We start from the raw sequence: 24847 nt of genomic DNA on the forward strand, positions 1-24847 counted from the left end.
CCCAAACCCCTCGATTAGATTCCAGTCTGTAACTCACTCCCGGGTATCTGTTATTGTATATATAAACCACCCAAACCCCTCGATTAGATTCCAGTCTGTAACTCACTCCCGGGTATATGTTATTCTATATATAAACCACCCAAACCCCTCAATTAGATTCCAGTCTGTAACTCACTCCCGGGTATCTATTATTGTATATATAAACCACCCAAACCCCTCGATTAGATTCCAGTCTGTAACACACTCCCGGGTATATGTTATTCTATATATAAACCACCCAAACCCCTCGATTAGATTCCAGTCTGTAACTCACTCCCGGGTATATGTTATTCTATATATAAACCACCCAAACCCCTCGATTAGATTCCAGTCTGTAACTCACTCCCGGGTATATGTTATTCTATATATAAACCACCCAAACCCCTCGATTAGATTCCAGTGTGTAACTCACTCCCGGGTATCTGTTATTCTATATATAAACCACCCAAACCCCTCGATTAGATTCCAGTCTGTAACTCACTCCCGGGTATCTGTTATTCTATATATAAACCATCCAAACCCCTCGATTAGATTCCAGTCTGTAACTCACTCCCGGGTATCTGTTATTCTATATATAAACCACCCAAACCCCTCGATTAGATTCCAGTCTGTAACTCACTCCCGGGTATCTGTTATTCTATATATAAACCACCCAAACCCCTCGATTAGATTCCAGTCTGTAACTCACTCCCGGGTATCTGTTATCCTATATATAAACCACCCAAACCCCTCGATTAGATTCCAGTCTGTAACTCACACCCGGGTATCTGTTATTCTATATATAAACCACCAGAACCCCTCGATTAGATTCCAGTCTGTAACTCACTCCCAGGTATCTGTTATTCTATATATAAACCACCCGAACCCCTCGATTAGATTCCAGTCTGTAACTCACCCCCGGGTATCTGTTATTCAATATATAAACCACCCGAACCCCTCGATTAGATTCCAGTCTGTAACTCACTCCCGGGTATCTGTTATTCTATATATAATCCACCCAAACCCCTCGATTAGATTCCAGTCTGTAACTCACTCCCGGGTATCTGTTATTCTGTATATCAACCACCCAAACCCCTCGATTAGATTCCAGTCTGTAACTCACTCCCGGGTATCTGTTATTCGATATATAAACCACCCTAACCCCTCGATTAGATTCCAGTCTGTAACTCACTCCCAGGTATCTGTTATTCTATATATAAACCACCCAAACCCCTCGATTAGATTCCAGTCTGTAACTCACTCCCGGGTATCTGTTATTCTATATATAAACCACCTGAACCCCTCGATTAGATTCCATTCTGTAACTCACTCCCGGGTATCTGTTATTCTATATATAAACCACCTGAACCCCTCGATTAGATTCCAGTCTGTAACTCACTCCCGGGTATCTGTTATTCTGTATATAAACCACCCAAACCCCTCGATTAGATTCCAGTCTGTAACTCACTCCCGGTTATCTGTTATTCTATATATAAACCACCCAAACCCCTCGATTCGATTCCAGTCAGTAACTCACTCCCGGGTATCTGTTATTCTATATATAAACCACCCAAACCACTCGATTCGATTCCAGTCAGTAACTCACTCCCGGGTGTCTGTTATTCTATATATAAACCACCCGAGCCCCTCGATTAGATTCCAGTCTGTAACTCACTCCCGGGTATCTGTTATTCTATATATAAACCAACCGAACCCCTCGATTAGATTCCAGTCTGTAACTCACTCCCGGGTATCTGTTATTCTATATATAAACCACCCAAACCCCTCGATTAGATTCCAGTCTGTAACTCACTCCGGGGTATCTGTTATTCTATATATAAACCAACCGAACCCCTCGATTAGATTCCAGTCTGTAACTCACTCCCGGGTATCTGTTATTCTATATATAAACCACCCAAACCCCTCGATTAGATTCCAGTCTGTAACTCACTCCCGGGTATCTGTTATTCTATATATAAACCAACCGAACCCCTCGATTAGATTCCAGTCTGTAACTCACTCCCGGGTATCTGTTATTCTATATATAAACTACCCATACCCCTCGATTAGATTCCAGTCTGTAACTCACTTCCGGGTATCTGTTATTCTATATATAAACTACCCAAACCCCTCGATTAGATTCCAGTCTGTAACTCACTCCCGGGTATCTGTTATTCTATATATAAACCACCCAAACCCCTCGATTAGATTCCAGTCTGTAACTCACTCCCGGGTATCTGTTATTCTATATATAACCCACCCAAACCCCTCGATTAGATTCCAGTCTGTAACTCGCTCCCGGGTATCTGTTATTCTATATATAAACCACCCAAACACCTCGATTAGATTCCAGTCTGTAACTCGCTCCCGGGTATCTGTTATTCTATATATAAACCACCCAAACACCTCGATTAGATTCCAGTCTGTAACTCGCTCCCGGGTATCTGTTATTCTATATATAATCCACCCAAACCCCTCGATTAGATTCCAGTCTGTAACTCACTCCCGGGTATCTGTTATTCTGTATATAAACCACCCAAACCCCTCGATTAGATTCCAGTCTGTAACTCACTCCCGGGTATCTGTTATTCTATATATAAACCACCTGAACCCCTCGATTAGATTCCATTCTGTAACTCACTCCCGGGTATCTGTTATTCTATATATAAACCACCTGAACCCCTCGATTAGATTCCAGTCTGTAACTCACTCCCGGGTATCTGTTATTCTGTATATAAACCACCCAAACCCCTCGATTAGATTCCAGTCTGTAACTCACTCACGGTTATCTGTTATTCTATATATAAACCACCCAAACCCCTCGATTCGATTCCAGTCAGTAACTCACTCCCGGGTATCTGTTATTCTATATATAAACCACCCAAACCCCTCGATTCGATTCCAGTCAGTAACTCACTCCCGGGTGTCTGTTATTCTATATATAAACCACCCGAGCCCCTCGATTAGATTCCAGTCTGTAACTCACTCCCGGGTATCTGTTATTCTATATATAAACCAACCGAACCCCTCGATTAGATTCCAGTCTGTAACTCACTCCCGGGTATCTGTTATTCTACATATAAACCACCCAAACCCCTCGATTAGATTCCAGTCTGTAACTCACTCCGGGGTATCTGTTATTCTATATATAAACCAACCGAACCCCTCGATTAGATTCCAGTCTGTAACTCACTCCCGGGTATCTGTTATTCTATATATAAACCACCCAAACCCCTCGATTAGATTCCAGTCTGTAACTCACTCCCGGGTATCTGTTATTCTATATATAAACCAACCGAACCCCTCGATTAGATTCCAGTCTGTAACTCACTCCCGGGTATCTGTTATTCTATATATAAACTACCCAAACCCCTCGATTAGATTCCAGTCTGTAACTCACTCCCGGGTATCTGTTATTCTATATATAAACTACCCAAACCCCTCGATTAGATTCCAGTCTGTAACTCACTCCCGGGCATCTGTTATTCTATATATAAACCACTCAAACCCCTCGATTAGATTCCAGTCTGTAACTCACTCCCGGGTATCTGTTATTCTATATATAACCCACCCAAACCCCTCGATTAGATTCCAGTCTGTAACTCGCTCCCGGGTATCTGTTATTCTATATATAAACCACCCAAACACCTCGATTAGATTCCAGTCTGTAACTCGCTCCCGGGTATCTGTTATTCTATATATAAACCACCCAAACACCTCGATTAGATTCCAGTCTGTAACTCGCTCCCGGGTATCTGTTATTCTATATATAAACCACCCAAACACCTCGATTAGATTCCAGTCTGTAACTCACTCCCGGGTATCTGTTATTCTATATATAAACCACCCAAACACCTCGATTAGATTCCAGTCTGTAACTCACTCCCGGATATCTGTTATTCTATATATAAACCACCCGAACCCCTCGATTAGATTCCAGTCTGTAACTCTCTCCCAGGTATCTGTTATTCTATATATAACCCACCCAAACCCCTCGATTAGATTCCAGTCTGTAACTCACCCCCGGGTATCTGTTATTCTATATATAACCCACCCAAACCCCTCGATTAGATTCCAGTCTGTAACTCACCCCCGGGTATCTGTTATTCTATATATAAACCACCCAAACCCCTCGATTAGATTCCAGTCTGTAACTCACTCCCGGGTATCTGTTATTCTATATATAAACCACGCAAACCCCTCGATTAGATTCCAGTCTGTAACTCACTCCCAGGTATCTATTATTCTGTATATAAACCACCCAAACCACTCGATTAGATTCCAGTCTGTAACTCACTCCCGGATATCTGTTATTCTATATATAAACAACCTAAACCCCTCGATTAGATTCCAGTCTGTAACTCACTCCCGGGTATCTGTTATTCTATATATAAACCACCCAAACCCCTCGATTAGATTGCAGTCTGTAACTCACTCGCGGGTATCTGTTATTCTATATATAAACCACCCAAACCCCTCGATTAGATTCCAGTCTGTAACTCACTCCCGGGTATCTGTTATTCTATATATAAACCACCCGAATCCCTCGATTAGATTCCAGTCTGTAACTCACTCCCGGGTATCTGTTATTCTATATATAAACCACCCAAACCCCTCGATTAGATTCCAGTCTGTAACTCACTCCCGGGTATCTGTTATTCTATATATAAACCACCCAAACCCCTCGATTAGATTCCAGTCTGTAACTCACTCCCGGGTATCTGTTATTCTATATATAACCCACCCAAACCCCTCGATTAGATTCCAGTCTGTAACTCACCCCCGGGTATCTGTTATTCTATATATAACCCACCCAAACCCCTCGATTAGATTCCAGTCTGTAACTCACCCCCGGGTATCTGTTATTCTATATATAAACCACCCAAACCCCTCGATTAGATTCCAGTCTTTAACTCACTCCCGGGTATCTGTTATTCTATATATAAACCACGCAAACCCCTCGATTAGATTCCAGTCTGTAACTCACTCCCAGGTATCTATTATTCTGTATATAAACCACCCAAACCACTCGATCAGATTCCAGTCTGTAACTCACTCCCGGATATCTGTTATTCTATATATAAACAACCTAAACCCCTCGATTAGATTCCAGTCTGTAACTCACTCGCGGGTATCTGTTATTCTATATATAAACCACCCAAACCCCTCGATTAGATTCCAGTCTGTAACTCACTCCCGGGTATCTGTTATTCTATATATAAACCACCCAAACACCTCGATTAGATTCCAGTCTGTAACTCACTCCCGGGTATCTGTTAGTCTATATATAAACCACCCAAACCCCTCGATTAGATTCCAGTCTGTAACTCACTCCCGGGTATCTGTTATTCTATATATAAACCACCCAAACCCCTCGATTAGATTCCAGTCTGTAACTCACTCCCGGGTATCTGTTATTCTATATATAACCCACCCAAACCCCTCGATTAGATTCCAGTCTGTAACTCACCCCCGGGTATCTGTTATTCTATATATAAACCACCCAAACCCCTCGATTAGATTCCAGTCTGTAACTCACTCCCGGGTATCTGTTATTCTGTATATAAACCACCCGAACCCCTCGATTAGATTCCAGTCTGTAACTCACTCCCGGGTATCTGTTATTCTATATATAAAGCACCCAAACCCCTCGATTAGATTCCAGTCTGGAACTCACTCCCGGGTATCTGTTATTCTATATATAAACCACCTGAACCCCTCGATTAGATTCCAGTCTGTAACTCACTCCCGGGTATCTGTTATTCTATATATAAACCACGCAAACCCCTCGATTAGATTCCAGTCTGTAACTCACTCCCGGGTATCTGTTATTCTATATATAAACCACACAAACCCCTCGATTAGATTCCAGTCTGTACCTCACTCCCGGGTATCTGTTATTCTATATATAAACCACGCAAACCCCTCGATTAGATTCCAGTCTGTAACTCACTCCCGGGTATCTGTTATTCTATATATAAACCACCCAAACCCCTCGATTAGATTCCAGTCTGTACCTCACTCCCGGGTATCTGTTATTCTATATATAAACCACGCAAACCCCTCGATTAGATTCCAGTCTGTAACTCACTCCCGGGTATCTGTTATTCTATATATAAACCACCCAAACCCCTCGATCAGATTCCAGTCTGTAACTCACTCCCGGGTATCTGTTATTCTATATATAAACCACCCAAACCCCTCGATTAGATTCCAGTCTGTAACTCACTCCCGGGTATCTGTTATTCTGTATATAAACCACCCAAACCACTCGATTAGATTCCAGTCTGTAACTCACTCCCGGATATCTGTTATTCTATATATAAACAACCTAAACCCCTCGATTAGATTCCAGTCTGTAACTCACTCCCGGGTATCTGTTATTCTATATATAAACCACCCAAACCCCTCGATTAGATTCCAGTCTGTAACTCACTCCCGGGTATCTGTTATTCTATATATAAACCACCCAAACCCCTCGATTAGATTCCAGTCTGTAACTCACTCCCGGGTATCTGTTATTCTATATATAAACCACCCAAACCCCTCGATTTGATTCCAGTCTGTAACTCACTCCCGGGTATCTGTTATTCTATATATAAACCACCCGAACCCCTCGATTAGATTCCAGTCTGTAACTCACTCACAGGTACCTGTTATTCTATATATAACCCACCCGAACCCCTCGATTAGATTCCAGTCTGTAACTGACTCCCAGGTATCTGTTATTCTATATATAACCCACCCGAACCCCTCGATTAGATTCCAGTCTGTAACTCACTCCCGGGTATCGAAGAAGCCATTGGTACCTCACCCTGATTCCCTCCACTCCCCTCTGATTATACGTACCTTGGAAGCTGCCCAGTCCATCCACCCCTTGGCATTTGGGTCGATGTTCAGGAGAACCAGTCCCTCCACCAGGTCCGGGGAGTAACGCTGTGGGAAATCAAGCACAGAGACCAGTGTTTAGAAAGAACCACGAGATAGGCCTAAGTGGAAAGGCGACGTCAGCCTGCACAATGGCAGGCTGACCGGATTGTTAAACCCTCGGCCTCAACTTCACCAAGTGTGACGTTCAAAACAATGGAAGCACCCAGCCAGTGGGCCTAATGTGTATGGATCAACCTGGAATCCAATCGAAGGTGTAAAATATTAACTTGGATAGAGAGGCGATTAAGGTGGATACTGATTGAGGGTACAAAATATTAACTGGGACAGAGAGGGGGTTAAGGAGGGTCCCGATTGAGGATATAAAATATTAACTGGGACAGAGACGGGGTTAAGGAGGGTCCTGATCGAGGGTATAAAATATTCACTGGGATAGAGAGGGGGTTAAGGAGGGTCCCGATCGTGGGTATGAAATATTAACTGGGACAGAGAGGGGGTTAAGGAGGGTCCTGATCGAGGGTATAAAATATTAACTGGGGCAGAGAGGGGGTTAAGGAGGGTCCCGATCGAGGGTATAAAATATTCACTGGGACAGAGAGGGGGTTAAGGAAGGTCCCGATCGAGGGTATAAAATATTAATTGGGACAGAGAGGGGGTTACGGAGGGTCCCGATCGAGGGCATAAAATATTAACTGGGACAGAGAGGGGGTTACGGAGGGTCCCGATCGAGGGTATAAAATATTAACTGGGACAGAGAGGGGGTTAAGGAGGATCCCGATCGAGGATATAAAATATTAACTGAGACAGAGAGGGGGTTAAGGAGGGTCCCGATCGAGGGTATAAAATATTAACCGGGGCAGAGAGGGGGTTAAGGAGGGTCCCGATCGAGGGTATAAAATATTCACTGGGACAGAGAGGGGGTTAAGGAAGGTCCCGATCGAGGGTATAAAATATTAACTGGGATAGAGAGGGGGTTAAGGAAGGTCCCGATCGAGGGTATAAAATATTCACTGGGATAGAGAGGGGATTAAGGAGGGTCCCGATCGAGGGTATAAAATATTAACTGGGACAGAGGGGGGGTTAAGGGGGATCCCGATCGAGGGTATAAAATATTAACTGGGACAGAGAGGGGGTTACGGAGGGTCCCGATCGAGGGTATAAAATATTAACTGGGATAGAGAGGGGGTTAAGAAGGATCCCGATCGAGGATATAAAATATTAACTGGGACAGAGTGGGGGTTAAGGAGGGTCCAGATTGACGATATAAAATATTAACTGAGACAGAGAGGGGGTTCAGGAGGGTCCCGATCGAGGGTATAAAATACTTGGACAGAGAAGAAGGGGTTAAGGAGGTTCCCGATCGAGGGTATAAAATATTAACTGGGACAGAGAAGGGGTTAAGGAGGGTCCCGATCGAGTGTATAAAATATTAACTGGGACAGAGAGGGGGTTAAGGAGGGTCCCGATCGAGGGCATAAAATATTAACTGGGACAGAGAGGGGGTTAAGGAGGGTCTCGATCGAGGATATAAAATATTAACTGGGACAGCGAGGGGTTTAAGGAGGGCCCCGATCGAGGGTATAAAATATTAACTGGGACAGAGACGGGGTTCACGCATGGTCCAGATCCAGGATATAAAATATCAACTGGGACAGAGAGGGGGTTAAGGAGGGTCTCGATCGAGGGTATAAAATATTAACTGAGACAGAGAGGGGGTTAAGGAGGGTCCCGATCGAGGGTATAAAATATCAACTGGGGCAGAGAGGGGGTTAAGGAGGGTCCCGATCGAGGGTATAAAATATTAACTGGGACAGAGAGGGGGTTAAGGAGGGTCCCGATCGAGGGTATAAAATATTAACTGGGACAGAGAGGGGGTTAAGGAGGGTCCCGATCGAGGGTATAAAATATTAACTGGGACAGAGAGGGGGTTAAGGAGGGTCTCGATCGAGGGTATAAAATATTAACTGGGACAGAGAGGGGGTTAAGGAGGGTCCAGATCGAGGGTATAAAATATTAACCGGGACAGAGAGGGGATTAAGGAGGATCCCGATCGAGGGTATAAAATATTAACTGGGACAGAGAGGGGGTTAAGGAAGGCCCCGATCGAGGGTATAAAATATTAACTGGGACAGAGACGGGGTTCACGCATGGTCCAGATCCAGGATATAAAATATTAACATGGTGGGAATTTGGTAGCCAAAGACTTATGGCTAACCCCCATATTTCCCAGTCACGCCCACAAGTGGTGTCAGAGAATCCTGGCTTCTGAACCCCACTCCAAAGACTCAAACACCCCCTCTCTCCCCCGCACTCATCTGAGGTTGCGGGATGGGAGTTCTCGCCCATGTGCTGGAGCGCAATATTTAAATGTATATTGGGAACTCGCCGACCTGGTGGTAAAGTCACTGCATTTAGAATCCAGAGGCCCCAGGCTAATGCTCTGGGGGAGGGCGCACAGGTTCAACTCCCACCAGTGGCAGCTTGAGGAATTTAAATTCAGTTGATATAAATCTGGAATATGTGGCGCTAATCCCAGTAATGATGACCGTGACGACCATCATCGATGGTCATTTTAAAAAAAACATCTGGTTCACTAACGTCCCCATTAGGAGAAGGGAAATCTGCCGTTCTTACCCGCTCTGGCCTATACATGATTCCAGAACTCCCCCCCCCCCCCCGCCCCATTGTCCCCTCATACAGCAATGTTATTGAATGTTAACTGCTCCCCTTTCTGTAATGGCTGAGTGAGCCACACACAGTTCAAGAGGGCAAATAGGGATGGCAGGGCAACAAGTGCCGGGGGCCCCCTTCGGCGACACTCACATCTCATGGAAGAGTTTAAAAACATCTCTCTGCCAACCGATGATCAGGCGATTTATCGCATCGCTGTTTGTGGGATTTTGATGTGCGTCAATGAGGTGCCTCGCTCTTCCGGGTTACAGTGTGCCGGAACTTAATTTATCGGCCGTTAGGCATTTTGTGACATACTGCAGTGCCCCGGAAATGCGAGAACTTTACGGTGGCACGATGGCGCAGTGGTTAGCACTGCTGCCTCGCGGCGCTGAGGATCGGGCTTCGATCCCGGCCCCGGGTCACTGTCCGTGTGGAGTTTGCACATTCTCCCCGTGTCGACGTGGGTCTCACCCCCACAACCCAAAGATGTGCAGGGTGGGTGGATTGGCCAAATCTTTTTATTAACAAATACATAAAAGGCCAACCGGTACAAACAGTAATTTTGCATTGGTGAAACTGGGTACCCTCCCCTCGGTACCAACGTACGGGCAGTGGGGTAGGATACTCTGAGTATTAAAACAGTAGCCATCACATTTGTACAAGGCCAAACAGTACAAACACTAATCTTGCATTGGAGGAACAGGCGGTGAGATTCTCCGAGCCTCCGCGCCGAAACCGGCATCGGCGCAGGGCCGGGGAATGGGCGCCAAACCTGAGATCGGGTCCCCGGAGAATCGCCGGCAATCGGGCGCGTTCGGTCGACACGGCGCCGGTCAGGGGGCCATTGAAAGAGGCCCCCGCCGCGATTCACCGAGTGCAGCTGGCCGAGTTCCCGCCGGCGTGGTTCCCTCATGGTTCCACCCGGTGGTAACCCGTCTGCGGTCTCAGTCCGCGGCCGCCCTGGCGGGGGGCGGGTGTCATTCACAGGGTTGGGGGGGGGGCGGGAGGGGCCTCCAGGATGGCCAGGCTACCGATCAGGGGCTATCAATCCGCGGGCGCGCCTATCTTCTTGGTGCCGGTCCGCGGTGTGGGTCGGCCATGTCGCGCGGGGTGGCCGCCGCCGTGCGCATGCGCGGACCCCCGACCGGAAGTGCAGGGTCCCGTATCGGCAGCCAGAACTGCGAGGAACACTCTGGGGCCCTGCTCGCCCCCTGCAAATCGGAGAATTGCCCTGGACTTTCTCCAGGTAAGTCCAGAGTGATTTGCGCGCGTTCTTTGCGCGGACGTGAGGACATAGCCCCATTATTGGAGAATCCCGCCCAGGGTACCCTCCCCTCAGTATCAACGAAGGGGGAGGGGGATAGGATACTCTGAATTATTAAAACAGTGCACAACACAGTGTACAAAAAACAAACGGTGCATGCACTCAGCCTTGCGCTAAATTGTCCCTTAATTGGAATTTTGTTTGTTAAAAAAGGCAATGCGAGACATTTTATTATTCATGGAGGTGGTCTCACACAGGATTCCAAGGCATTGACCAGGATTGCTGCAAGGTAATGGATTCAAGTGTGGGTGGTGCGCTCGGTTTCCAGCAGGGTGGGGGACATGGTTGGGTCGTGTGTGTGTCCCCCCCCCCAGCTCCGTGGTCACTTCGCCTGTGGTTCCAATCCCCCGACCAGGATTGTTTTTCATTCCCATTTCAAAACCAATTTATTTTTTATAAATTTAGTGCACCCAATTCATTTTTTCCAATTAAGGGGCAATTTATCATGGCCAATCCATCCACCTACCCTGCACATCTTTGGGCTGTGGGGGCGAAACCCACGCAGACACGGGGAGAATGTGCAAACTCCACACGGACAGTGACCCAGAGCCGGGATCGAACCTGGGACCTCGGCGCCGTGAGGCAGCAGGGCTAACCCACTGCCCCACCGTGCTGCCCTCAAAACCAATTTCTGTCCGGATTGACGAGAAACATGAGGGGCCACCTTTCCCACCCCCAACTTGGCCGAACTGTGGATGATTGCGCCCCCCCCCCCCCCCCGGCCCTCCGCCCTCTCCCCCCGGCCCCCACCACCACCACCACCACATTCCCCGCAGTCTAGAGACCATGGTAATAAGGGTCCCTGGGCAGTTGATGTTTCAGCGGAGAGCAAAGATAAAGTGGGATTGAGGGGTACGAGGAGAAGGTGGGATTGAGGTACATGAGGAGAAGGTGGGATTGAGGGATGTGGGGAAAAATGTGGAATTGAGGGATGTGGGGAGAAGGTGGGATTGAGGAAACGGGGAGAAGGCAGGATTGAGGGATACGGGGAGAAGGTAGGATTGAGGGATACGGGGGGAAGGTGGGATTGAGGGATACGGGGGGAAGGTGGGATTGAGGGATACGGGGAGAAGGTGGGATTGATAGATACGGGGAGAAGGTGGGATTGAGGGATACGGGGAGAAGGTGGGATTGAGGGATACGGGGAGAAGGTGGGATTGAGGGATACGGGGAGAAGGTGGGATTGAGGGATACGGGGAGAAGGTGGGATTGAGGGATACGTGGAGAAGGTGGGATTGAGGCATACGGGGAGAAGGTGGGATTGAGGGATACGGGGGGAAGGTGGGATTGAGGGATACGGGGAGAAAGTGGGATTGAGGTATACGGGGAGAAGGTGGGATTGATAGATACGGGGAGAAGGTGGGATTGAGGGATACGGGGAGAAGGTGGGATTGAGGGATACGTGTAGAAGGTGGGATTGAGGGATGTGAAAAGAAAATTGGATTGAGGGTTACAATAAACAGGAGGAAATAAGGGATATAGAAAGAGGGGGGATTGAGAGATACAGGGAGAAGGGTAATGAGGGATACAGGGGGGATTGTGGGGTTGTGGGATACAGGGAGGTTGAGGGATATGGAGAGAAGGAGGGATAGGGGGAGAAGATAGTATTAAGTGATAGGGGGAACAGGTGGGATTGAGGGATAGGTGAGTACCTGGGATTGAGGGATATGGCATGAAGGTGGGATTGAGGGATGTGGGGGGGGGATTGAGGGATGTGGAGAGAGAAACTGGGATTGACGGGTACAGGGAGAAGGTGGGATACGGGGAGAGAAATTGGGAATGAGGGACACGGGAAGAAAGTGGGACAGGGGATACAGGGAGAGAAACTGGGATTGAGGGATATGGGAGAAGGCAAGATTGGGGGACACAGGGATCAGGCAGGATTGAGGGATCGGGAGAGGTGGTGGGGTTGAGGGATATGGGGACAAGGTGGGAGGGGAACGCAGCAGGGGACGGAGGGTAATGGTGCATCCCACTAGAATTAAAACTGTCCAGAAAGACATGGATGGTGCCTTTCCAACCCTCTCTGTCTTTTAAAGATCAGAGAAAGAGATTTGACTTACAGCGAACTTGGCAAGGATGTAGGCTCCAGCTCCAACTCCCACTCCGATGATACTTCGAAAGCTGCAGGGGGGATGGAGAGAGACTGTTCAAAAAAATGTTGTCAGGCTGTGATGCAGCCTGGTATGGCAACTGCTCGGCCCAGGACCGCAAGAAACTTCAGAGTCGTGAACACCACCCAGTCCATCACACAAACCTGCCTCCCATCCATTGACTCCATCTACACCTCCCGCTGCCTGGGGAAAGCGGGCAGCATAATCAAAGATCCCTCCCACCCAGCTTACTCACTCTTCCAACTTCTTCCATCGGGCAGGAGATACAGAAGTCTGAGAACACGCACGAACAGACTCAAAAACAGCTTCTCCCCGCTGTTACCAGACTCCTAAATGACCCTCTTATGGACTGACCTCATAAGCCCTTTGTGCTTCATCTGATGCCGGTGCTTACGTAGTTACATTGTATACCTTGTGTTGCCCTATTATGTATTTTCTTTTATTCCCTTTTCTTCCCATGTACTTAATGATCTGTTGAGCTGCTCGAAGAAAAATACTTTTCCCTGTACCTCGTACACGTGACAATAAACAAATCTAATCCCATCCAAATGGTGTTTAACTAACTTGCAGGAGTATTTTGAAAAGGGTCAAGGACAGTAATGCTGTTGATGTGGTGTACATGGACATTCATAAGACATTCAATATGGTGTCACACAGCAGACTTTGCAAGAAGTTATTGCTCATGGAATAAAAGGGACAGTAGCAACGTGGACACAAAATGGCTGACTAATAGGAAGCAGAGAGTAATGTTCAATTAATATTTTTCGGGCTGGACGAAGGTTTTGGACTGGTAGTATTAGGGCCGTTGCTTTTCCTGATATAAATTAATGATCTTGGTATGCAGAGGACAATTTCATAGTTTGTGGAGGTATTGTAAATTGTGAAGAGGACAGGGTCGAACTTCAAAAGGACATAGACAAGTTGGGGGAGTGGGCAGAGGGGTGGCAGATGAAGTTCAATGTGGAGAAGTGTGAGGTGATGCATTTTGGACGAAAGAACATGGGGAGACAATAGTAAATAAGGAGTAAAGTTCTCAAAGGGGTGCAGAGCAGAAGGACCTGGGTGTATCTGTGCAGAGACCATTGAAGGAGGCAGGACAGGGGGAGAGAGCAGTTAATAAAGTATACAGTATCCTGAGCTTTATTAACAGGGACACAGAGTACAAGAGCAAGGAGGTTATACTGAACTGATACCAGACACCAGTCAGACCTCGGCTGGAATATTGTGCACAGTTCTGGGGGCCACACTATAGGAAGGATGTGAACACATTGGAGAGAGAGCGCAGAAGAGGTTTACAAGGATGGTTCCGGGGATGGGAAACTTCAGTTATGGGGATAGATTGGAGAGGTTGGGACTGTTCTCCTTGGAGAGAAGGAGGCCGAGAGGGGATTTGATAGAGATGTTCCAAATAATGAGGGGCGGGCCTGGACAGAGTGGACGGGGAGAAACTGTTCCGGCTCCGTGATAGGATTGAGAACGAGAGGGCGCAGATCGGAAGAGATTTGTAAAAGAAGCAAATGTGATTTGAGAAAAACCCTTTTTCACACAGCGAGTGGTCGGGGTCTGGAATGCACTGTCTGGAAGTGCGGTGGAGGCAGGTTCAATCGGGGCGTCCGAGAGGGCGAGGGATGATTATCTGAATAGAAACAATGTGTGTGGGGGGGGAGGGTACGGGGGAAAGGCAGGGGAACGGCACTAACAATAACAATCTTTATTACTGTCACAAGTAGGCTGACATTAACGCTGCAAAGGAGTTACTGTGAAAATCCCCCAGTCGCCACATTCCAGAGCCTGTCCGGGTCACAGAGGGAGAATTCAGAATGTCCAATTCACCCAACAGCACGTCGTTCGGGACTTGTGGGAGGAAACCGGAGCACCCGGAGGAAACCCACGCAGACACGGGGAGAACGTGCAGACTCCGCACAGACAGTGATCCAAGCCGGGAATCAAACCCGGGACCATAGCGCTGTGAAGCAACAGTGCTAACCACTAAGTCACGATGCTCGTTTGGAGAGACGGTGCAGACGGGATGGGCCGAATGGCCTCCTTCGGTCCCATAACCGTTCTGTGATCTGAATGGGGGCAGGGTGAGAAAGTCAGAGGGGCACTCAGTGATCAGACAGGCAGCTCTCTCCTGGAGGAACCCGCTGTTTCTGATTGATCGCCATCCCACGTCCTATCCCAATTAATACATTTATACATAAAATTCAGGTCATGAGAGTGGCACTGCTTCGGCACAAAGCCAGGACTGCAATTCATCCAGAGTGTCATGTGAGCGTACCTTTAAGAAATGGGTGTTTATCAGTAATGTCAGAGTGTGGGTGGAGCTGGGCTGTCTGTCAGCTTTTTTACTTTCATTTTAGGCGGTTTGCTGCAGGGTGTGTTTTAGTTTCGTTTTCGGTGTTGGAGCTGAGGCCAGACAGAGCAGGTGTACTGTTGTTCTCTCTGCCATGAAAAGACTGTCTCTTGATCATTTGGTGAATTCAGAATTATAAATGTTCTCAGTAGTGAATGTAAACCTAATGTGCTTCTGTTAAAAGGTATTTCTTCTGTCTTCTGGATGTTGTTTGGGAAGTTATTAAGGGTTACTTAGTGTTGTATTCTTTGGGGGTTGTATTTGAATTGATGGTTGCTAAGATGTTCACTGTTTGTTTTAAAAAGGTTAACTTGAGTTCATAGAATAAACATTGTTTTGCTTAAAAAATACTTTTCCATTTCTGCTGTGCCACACCTGTAGAGTGGGCCGTGTGCTCCCCATACCACAATCTATTAAAAGTTGTGGGTCAGGTAAACTCCATGATACACTTTGGGGTTCTCTAAACCCTGGCCCATAACAAATTGAAAAAGCGACTTCCGGTTGCGTCCGCATCGCCGCACGTTTCGGCAGCTCCCGCGACAACGGACTTTCGGGCTCTCCAGAGGAGCCCCAACGGAGCCTTTTTTGAATTAATCCCGTGTGGGAAGGTGCAGTAAGGTCCCCCCTCACGATTTATGGCCGAGATCAGCGGTGGAACGACGAGAAAAGAGGCCCTGGAGCAGAGACCAAAACGAGGGGAAAAAAGCAAGATGGCGGAGGGCGGAGAGCGAGCAGCGTGGGGGCCAGACCAGCAGGAGTTCCTCAAGCGATGTGTGGAGGAGCTGAAAAAGGAGGTGCTGGCGCCAATGCTGTTGGCGATCGAGGGGCTGAAGGAGACCCAGAAGACCCAGGCGGTGGAGCTTCGCGAGGTGAATGATAAAGTGAATACCAACGAGGACGAGATCCTGGGCCTGGCGGTAAACATGGAGGCACACGAGGCGGTGCACAGGAGGTGGGCCGAGAGAATTGAGGTCCTGGAGAACAGGTCGAGGAGGAAGAACCTCCGGATTCTGGGTCTTCCCGAAGGAGTGGAGGGAGCTGATGCCGGAGCGTACGTGAGTACGATGCTCCATTCGCTGATGGGGGCGGAGGCCTCTCCGACCCCCCTGGAGCTGGAAGGGGCTCATCGGGTCCTGGCGAGGAGACCCAAAGCCGATGAGCCGCCAAGGGCGATAGTGGCAAGGTTCCATCGCTTCGCGGACAAAGAAAGTGTTCTGAGATGGGCCAAGAAGGTGCGGAGCAGTAGATGGGAGAACGCGGTGATCCGAGTTTACCAGGATTGGAGCGCGGAGGTGGCAAGGAGGAGAGCTGGCTTCAACCGGGACAAGGCGGTGCTGCATAAAAAAAGAGTCCGGTTCAGCATGCTGCAGCCTGCACGACTGTGGGTCACTTATCAGGACAGACACCATTATTTTGAAACGCCAGAAGAGGCTTGGACCTTTATTCAGATGGAAAAACTGGACTCGAACTGAGGGGCTGTGGTTGCGGGGGGGAGATGTCGGTTGTATATGGGGTTGTATATATGAGCAAAGAATACTTCATGGGTGGGATGATGGATGGGGATGTGGGTAGAGTTCTGGTTAAAATTCCAAAAATGTCCCTTTTTTATTTTCTGTAGACGAGATGATGATGATGGGGAATGTGGGCGTCGGTGCTGGAGGGAGGTGAGACTTGGGGATGAGTGAACTGGGATAAGGGCCGCAACAGGAGCTGCGCCATAGGGGGGGCTGGTTCAGGAAAGCACGGGCTTTTTCCCGTGCCAAAAAGGGGGGGGGGTATGGAGGAAGGTAAGGAGGAGGAGAGACTCCCACACGGGGGAGATCAACGGGAAGGCGGGGGAAGCCGGGGTCAGCAGAAGTCAACTGACTCACGGAAGTAATATGGGGGGAACAAAAGAGCTAGATGTAGATCTAGCGGGGGGGGGGGATTTTAGGGTTGCTGATGCACTGTCCGAGGGGGAACTGAAAATGGAAGAGGTGGTCGGGACGGGGGTTCCCCGCCTGGGGGACTGGAGGGTGCGGGAGGCGCGAGCACGGGACTGGCCTGAGATAGGAGATGGCTAGTCGGCGGGGGGGACCCCCCCCCCCCCCAATCCGGCTGATCACGTGGAATGTGAGAGGCCTAAATGGGCCGGTTAAGAGGGCCCGAGTGTTCGCGCACCTAAAGGGACAGAAGGCAGACGTGGCCATGCTTCAGGAGACACATCTGAAGGGCAGATCAGGTCAGGTTAAGGAAGGGATGGGTAGGACAGGTGTTGCATTCGAAGTTGGATGCAAAGAGGGAGTTTGATAATGGAGGAGCATTTTAATACGGTGCTGGACCCAGCATTAGATCGCTCTAGATTTAGGACGGGGAAGAGGCCGGCTGCGGCCTAGGTGCTTATGGGGTTTATGGACCAGGTGGGGGGAGTAGATCCGTGGAGATTTGCCAGGCCTTTGGCCAGAGAATTTTCTTTTTTCTCCCACGTCCATAAGGCGTACTCCCGGATAGATTTTTTTGTTCTGCACATGGCATTGATCCCGAAAGTGGAGGGAACGGAGTATTCGGCCATAGCCATTTCAGACCATGCACCGCACTGGGTGGAGCTGGGGGAGGAGAGGGACCAACGCCCGTTGTGGAGGTTGGATGTGGGACTGCTGGCGGACGAGGAAGTATGTGGGAGGGTGCGGGGGTGTATCGAAATGTATCTGGAGGCCAACGACAATGGGGAGGTGCAGGTGGGAGTAGTATGGGAGGCGCTGAAGGCGGTGGTCAGGGGAGAGTTATTCTCCATCAGGGCTCATAGGGTGAAGAGAGGGGGCAGGGAAAGGGAGAGGTTAGTGGGGGAGATTCTAAGGGTGGACAGGAGCTATGCAGAGACTCTAGATGAGGGACTACTCGGGGAGAGACAAAGTCTCCAGACGGAGTTCGACCTGTTGACCACAGGGAAGGCAGAGGCACAGTGGAGGAAGGCACAGGGGGCGATATATGAATATGGGGGGAAGGCGAGTCAGATGCTGGCACATCAGTTCCGTAAGAGGATGGCAGTGAGGGAAATAGGCAGAATCAAAGATGGCAGGGGAACTACGGTGCGGAGCGCGGGGAAAGTGAATGAGGCTTTTAAGGCCTTTTACGAGGAGCTGTGTATGTCCCAGCCCCCAGGGGGAAAAGAGGAGATGCGGCGATTCTTTGACCAATTGAGGTTCCCAAGGGTGGAGGAGCAGGAGGTGGCTGGTTTGGGGGCGCCAATTGGGGTGGAGGAGCTGGTTAAAGGACTGGGGAGCATGCAGGCAGGGAAGGCCCCGGGGCCGGATGGGTTCCCGATGGAGTTCTACAGGAAGCATGTAGACCTGTTAGCCCCGTTGCTGGTAAGGACCTTCAATGAAGCAAGGGAGGGGACGACCCTGCCCCCGACAATGTCGGAGGCGACGATCTCTTTGATCTTGAAGCGGGATAAGGACCCACTGCAATGTGGGTCGTATAGACCGATCTCACTCCTTAACGTAGATGCTAAGTTGCTGGCAAAACTGTTGGCCATGAGGATTGAGGACTGTGTCCTGGGGGTGATTCACGAGGACCAGACGGGATTCGTAAAGGGTAGGCAGTTAAACACTAATGTGCGAAGGCTCCTAAACATGATTATGATGCCATCGGTGGAGGGAGAAGCGGAGATAGTGACAGCCATGGACGCGGCAAAGGCCTTTGATCGGGTAGAGTGGGAGTATCTCTGGGAAGTGTTGAGGTTTGGGTTCGGGGGAGGGTTCATTAGTTGGGTTAAGCTCCTATATAAACCCCGGTGGCGAGTGTGGTCACGAACGGGCGGAGGTCGGAGTATTTCCGGCTGTATCGAGGGACGAGGCAGGGGTGCCCCCTGTCCCCGCTGCTGTTTGCATTAGCAATTGAACCTTTGGCCATGGCATTAAGGGAGTCGGGGAAATGGAAGGGGGTGGTTCAAGGGGAAGAGGAACATCGAGTGTCGCTGTACGCAGACGACCTGTTGCTGTATGTGACGGATCCAGTGGAGGGGATGGTTGAGGTAATGCAGATCCTAAGGGAGTTTGAAGACTTTTCGGGCCATAAGCTCAATGTGGGAAAGAGTGAGGTCTTTGTGATCCAGCCGGGGGACCAGGGAAGAGGGATTGACAACCTACCATTGAGGAGGGCGGAAAGGAGCTTTCGATACTTGGGGATTCAGGTAGCTAGGAGCTGGGGGGCACTGCAAAACTTAATTTGACGTGGCTGGTGGAACAGATGGAGGAGGATTTTAAAAGGTGGGACATGTTGCCACTCTCGCTGGCGGGTAGGGTACAGTCGGTTAAAATGGTGGTCCTCCCGAGGTTTCTTTTTGTATTCCAATGCCTCCCAATTGTGATTACTAAGGCCTTCTTTAAGAGGGTAAGCAGGAGCATCATGGGATTTGTGTGGGCGAGCAAGACCCCGAGGGTAAGGAGGGGGTTCCTGGAGCGTAGCAGAGATAGAGGAGGGTTGGCGCTGCCGAATTTGGGTGGTTACTATTGGGCAGCCAACGTGGCAATAATCCGTAAGTGGGTGATGGAGGGAGAGGGGGCGGCGTGGAAGAGGTTGGAGATGCCGTCCTGTGTGGGCACGAGCCTGGGGGCGCTGGTGACGGCACCGCTGCCGCACTCGCCGACAAGGTACACCACGAGCCCGGTGGTGGCGGCAACGCTAAAGATCTGGGGGCAGTGGCGACGACACAGGGGTGCGATGGGAGCCTCGGTGTGGTCCCGGATCAGAGGCAACCATTGGTTTGTCCCAGGAATGATGGACGGGGGGTTTCAGAGCTGGCATCGGGCAGGGAGTAGAAGAATGGGGGACCTGTTCATTGACGGGACGTTTGCGAGCTTAGGAGCGCTGGAGAAGAAGTTTGGGCTACCCCCGGGAAACGCTTTCAGGTACATGCAAGTGACGGCGTTTGCGAGGCGGCAGGTGAGGGAATTTCCGCTACTCCCGGCACAGGGGATTCAAGACAGGTGATCTCGGGTGTATGGGTCGGAGAGGGCAAGGTGTCGGCAATATACCAGGAGATGAAAGAAGAGGGGGAGGCTTTGGTAGAAGAGCTGAAGGGTAAATGGGAAGAGGAGTTGGGGGAGGAGATTGAGGAGGGGCTATGGGCTGATGCCCTAAGTAGGTTTAATTCCTCTTCTTCGTGTGCCAGGCTCAGCCTGATACAATTTAAGGTGGTCCACAGAGCGCACTTGACGGGGGCAAGGTTGAGTAGGTTCTTTGGGGTAGAGGACAGATGTGGAAGGTGCTCAGGGAGCCCGGCGAACCATGTCCATATGTTTTGGTCATGCCCGGCACTGGAGGGGTTCTGGCGAGGAGTGGCGGGAGCAATATCTCAGGTGGTGAAAGTCCGGGTCAAGCCAAGCTGGGGGCTAGCAATATTTGGAGTAGTGGACGAACCGGGAGTGCAGGAGGCGAAAGAGGCCGGCATTCTGGCCTTTGCGTCCCTAGTAGCCCGGCGAAGGATCTTGCTAATGTGGAAGGAGGCGAAGTCCCCCAGCGAGGAGGCCTGGATAAATGATATGGCGGGGTTTATCAAATTGGAGAGGATAAAGTTCGCCTTGAGAGGGTCTGCGCAGGGATTCTACAGGCGGTGGCAACCGTTCCTAGACCATCTCGCGGAGCGTTAGAGGAAGGTCGGACAGCAGCAGCAGCAACCCGGGGGGGGACATCGTTCGTGGGGGTGGGGGGGTGGAGGAAAGGGGGGGTTCTTTGGGGGACATTTGAGCAAGAAAACACATGAACGATCCAGAAACTGACATGTACGGGAAGAATCCAATGTGCAAAGTTTTGTATCTTATTGACTTGCCATGTTCATGTCTTGCCACGCGAGTTCTTTTCTTTTCTTTGTTACGGGAGGGGCGGGGGGGGGGTTTGTTTGTAAGGTGGAAAATATTGTTGAAAAATTCTTAATAAAAACATTTTTTTTTTTTAATTTAAAAAGCTGACAGACAGCCCAGCTCCAACCATTCTCTGGCATCACTGATAAACACCCATTTCTTAAAGGTACTCTCACATGACAAGAGACAGAGACAGACAGACAGACAGTGAGAGAGAGTGAGAGAGAGAGACAGACAGTCAGATAGACAGTGAGATAGAAAGGGTGAGAGAGAGAGTGAGAGAGACAAGTGAGAGGGAGAGAGAGAGAGATAGACAGACAGACAGTGAGATAAACAGAAAGGGTGAGAGAGTGAGAGAGAGAGGGTAGAGCGAGAGAGGGTGCGAGAGATACAATGAGAATAAGAGAAAGGATGAGAGGAAGAATGAGAGAGACAGACACAAAGAAAGGCAGAGAGGGACGGAGAGAGGGAGGGTAAGACAGTGAGAGAGGAGAGTGTGAGATAGTGAGAGAGAGAGACAGAGCAACATAGAAAGAGAGAGAAGGGTAAGACAATGAGCGAGGACAGAGAAAGAGATAGTGAGAGAGAGAGTGAGAGAGAGGGTAAGACAGTGAGAGAGGAGAGGGAGAGTAAGAGAGACAGAGGGGGAAATAGAGAGAGAGACAGCAAGATAGTGAGAGAGGTTGAGAGAGATAGTGAGAGTGGATGAGCGAGATAGTGAGAGTGGATGAGCGAGATAGTGAGAGTGGATGAGTGAGCGAAAGAGAGGCAGTGCGAGAGGGAAATCCGCTCACCTTCAGCAACCGAACAGGGGCCAGAGGTGGCAGCAAGGATCACGGGCAAAGACTGGTTGGGATGGAGGTTAGTTAACCCTCTGTCTAAAGCTAGGATAACCTCTGACGAAAGGTCAGGGCTTTGACAGGGACAAGGCCGCAATCCTCACTTCCACTCTCAGAGCCAGTAGGTGGTGAGGCTCGAGTCCCCTCGTGCCAGAGGCCGAGGTTCTCAACACCTGGAGCAGTGGGCACTGCCAGCCCTGAGGGGGAGCCAGTGGGACTATCGGTCAGATGAGATGTCCAACTGGGGCCCCCGGCTGGAGGTTTAAAGGTCGCTATGTGTACATTTTGTCATGGGTTATTCAATTGCACGGGTGACCAGAAGGAAAGCAGTGCTGGTGAGGGCACTGTGCCCAGCAGAGGGCAATCATGTTTAAGGTGGTATGCCATCAATGAACACACGACGAGTGGTGAACGTAACTGAGGCTTTAATAAACTAAACAGAAAGCCACCTGGCCTCTAATCCCGAACTGGATCAGAGGCGGAGACTAGCCACCTTTATACATTAGCCCGAGGGGAGGAGCCACAGGCGGAGCCAGCAGGGACAAGCCCAGGCATGTAACAATACAATACAATACAGTGGTTTACCACATAGGGTAACAGTGAAGTTCACGAAAAGTCTTACTTGAAGTACTGGAGGACGCAGGGCAGCATCTCGCACAACTGTTCCATCGAGGGGTACTGGTACCTAACAACGGGATAACATTGGTCAGAGCAAGGCCCAACACAGACCAGAACATTTCACCTCCCCCTCCCCGGCTCTCCCCATCAAACACTCCCAGGACAGGTACAGCACGGGGTTAGATACAGAGTAAAGCTCCCTCTACACTATCCCCATCAAACACTCCCAGGACAGGTACAGCACGGGGTTAGATACAGAGTAAAGATCCCTCTACACTGTCCCCATCAAACACTCCCAGGACAGGTACAGCACGGGGTTAGATACAGAGTAAAGCTCCCTCTACACTGTCCCCATCAAACACTCCCAGGACAGGTACAGCACGAGGTTAGATACAGAGTAAAGCTCCTTCTACACTGTCCCCAGCAAACACTCCCAGGACAGGTACAGCACGAGGTTAGATACAGAGTAAAGCTCCTTCTACACTGTCCCCAGCAAACACTCCCAGGACAGGTACAGCACGGGGTTAGATACAGAGTAAAGCTCCCTCTACACTACTCCCATCAAACACTCCCAGGACAAGTACAACACGGGGTTAGATACAGAGTAAAGGTCCCTCTACACTGTCCCCATCAAACACTCCCAGGACAGGTACAGCACGGGGTTAGATACAGACTAAAGCTCCCTACTACATTGTCCCCATCAAACACTCCCAGGGCAGGTACAGCACGGGGTTAGATACAGAGTAAAGCTCCCTCTACACTGTCCCCAACAAACACTCCCAGGACAGGTACAGCACAGGGTTAGATACAGAGTAAAGCTCCCTCTACACTGTCCCCATCACACACTCCCAGGACAGGTACAGTACGAGGTTAGATACAGACTAAAGCTCCTTCTACACTGTCCCCAGCAAACACTCCTAGGACAGGTACAGCACGAGGTTAGATACAGAGTAAAGCTCCTTCTACACTGTCCCCAGCAAACACTCCCAGGACAGGTACAGCACGGGGTTAGATACAGAGTAAAGCTCCCTCTACACTACTCCCATCAAACACTCACAGGACAAGTACAACACGGGGTTAGATACAGAGTAAAGGTCCCTCTACACTGTCCCCATCAAACACTCCCAGGACAGGTACAGCACGGGGTTAGATACAGACTAAAGCTCCCTACTACATTGTCCCCATCAAACACTCCCAGGGCAGGTACAGCACGGGGTTAGATACAGAGTAAAGCTCCCTCTACACTGTCCCCAACAAACACTCCCAGGACAGGTACAGCACAGGGTTAGATACAGAGTAAAGCTCCCTCTAAACTGTCCCCATCAAACACTCCCAGGACAGGTACAGCACGGGGTTAGATACAGAGTAAAGCTCCCTCTACACTGTCCCCAACAAACACTCCCAGGACAGGTACAGCACGGGGTTAGATACAGAGTAAAGCTCCCTCTAAACTGTCCCCATCAAACACTCCCAGGACAGGTACAACACGGGGTTAGAAACAGAGTAAAGCTCCCTCTACACTGTCCACATCAAACACTCCCAGGACAGGTATAGCACAGGCTTAGATGCAGAGTAAAGCTCCCTCTACACTGTCCCCATCAAACACTCCCAGGACAGGTATAGCACAGGCTTAGATACAGAGTAAAGTTCCCTCTACACTGTCCCCATCAAACACTCCCAGGACAGGTACAGCACGGGGTAAGATACAGAGTAAAGCTCCCTCTACACTGTCCCCATCAAACACTCCCAGGACAGGTATAGCACAGGCTTAGATCAGGGTAAAGCTCCCTCTACACTGTCCCCATCAAACACTCCCAGGACAGGTACAGCACGGGGTTAGATACAGAGTAAAGCTCCCTCTACACTGTCCCCATCAAACACTCCCAGGACAGGTATAGCACAGGCTTAGATGCAGAGTAAAGCTCCCTCTACACTGTCCCCATCAAACACTCCCAGGACAGGTATAGCACAGGCTTAGATACAGAGTAAAGCTCCCTCTACACTGTCCCGATCAAACACTCCCAGGATAGGTACAGCACGGGCTCAGATACAGAGTAAAGCTCCCTCTACACTGGCCCCATCAAACACTCCCAGGGTAGTTACAGCACGGGGTTAGATACAGAGTAAAGTTCCCTCTACACTGTCCCCATCAAACACCCCCAGGACAGGTACAG

The 24847-nt window shown here is 49.6% G+C and overlaps 1 protein-coding gene across 4 annotated transcripts in view; it reads right to left on the bottom strand.

Moving 5' to 3' along the window:
* LOC140419823 (protein NDRG2-like) overlaps nucleotides 1–24847 on the bottom strand; it is a 270374-nt gene that overhangs the window by 56335 nt on the left and 189192 nt on the right. For all 4 annotated transcript variants that reach the window (XM_072503848.1, XM_072503846.1, XM_072503847.1 and 1 more), the window contains 3 exons: nucleotides 22678–22740; nucleotides 12967–13027; nucleotides 6868–6954 (listed from right to left, as the gene is read on the bottom strand). In XM_072503848.1, the coding sequence (XP_072359949.1) occupies nucleotides 6868–6954; nucleotides 12967–13027; nucleotides 22678–22740 (211 nt within the window). The remainder of the gene's footprint in view (nucleotides 1–6867; nucleotides 6955–12966; nucleotides 13028–22677; nucleotides 22741–24847) is intronic.

The sequence above is a fragment of the Scyliorhinus torazame genome, chromosome 5, assembly GCF_047496885.1.
Source record: "Scyliorhinus torazame isolate Kashiwa2021f chromosome 5, sScyTor2.1, whole genome shotgun sequence".
NCBI classification, from domain to species: domain Eukaryota; kingdom Metazoa; phylum Chordata; class Chondrichthyes; order Carcharhiniformes; family Scyliorhinidae; genus Scyliorhinus; species Scyliorhinus torazame.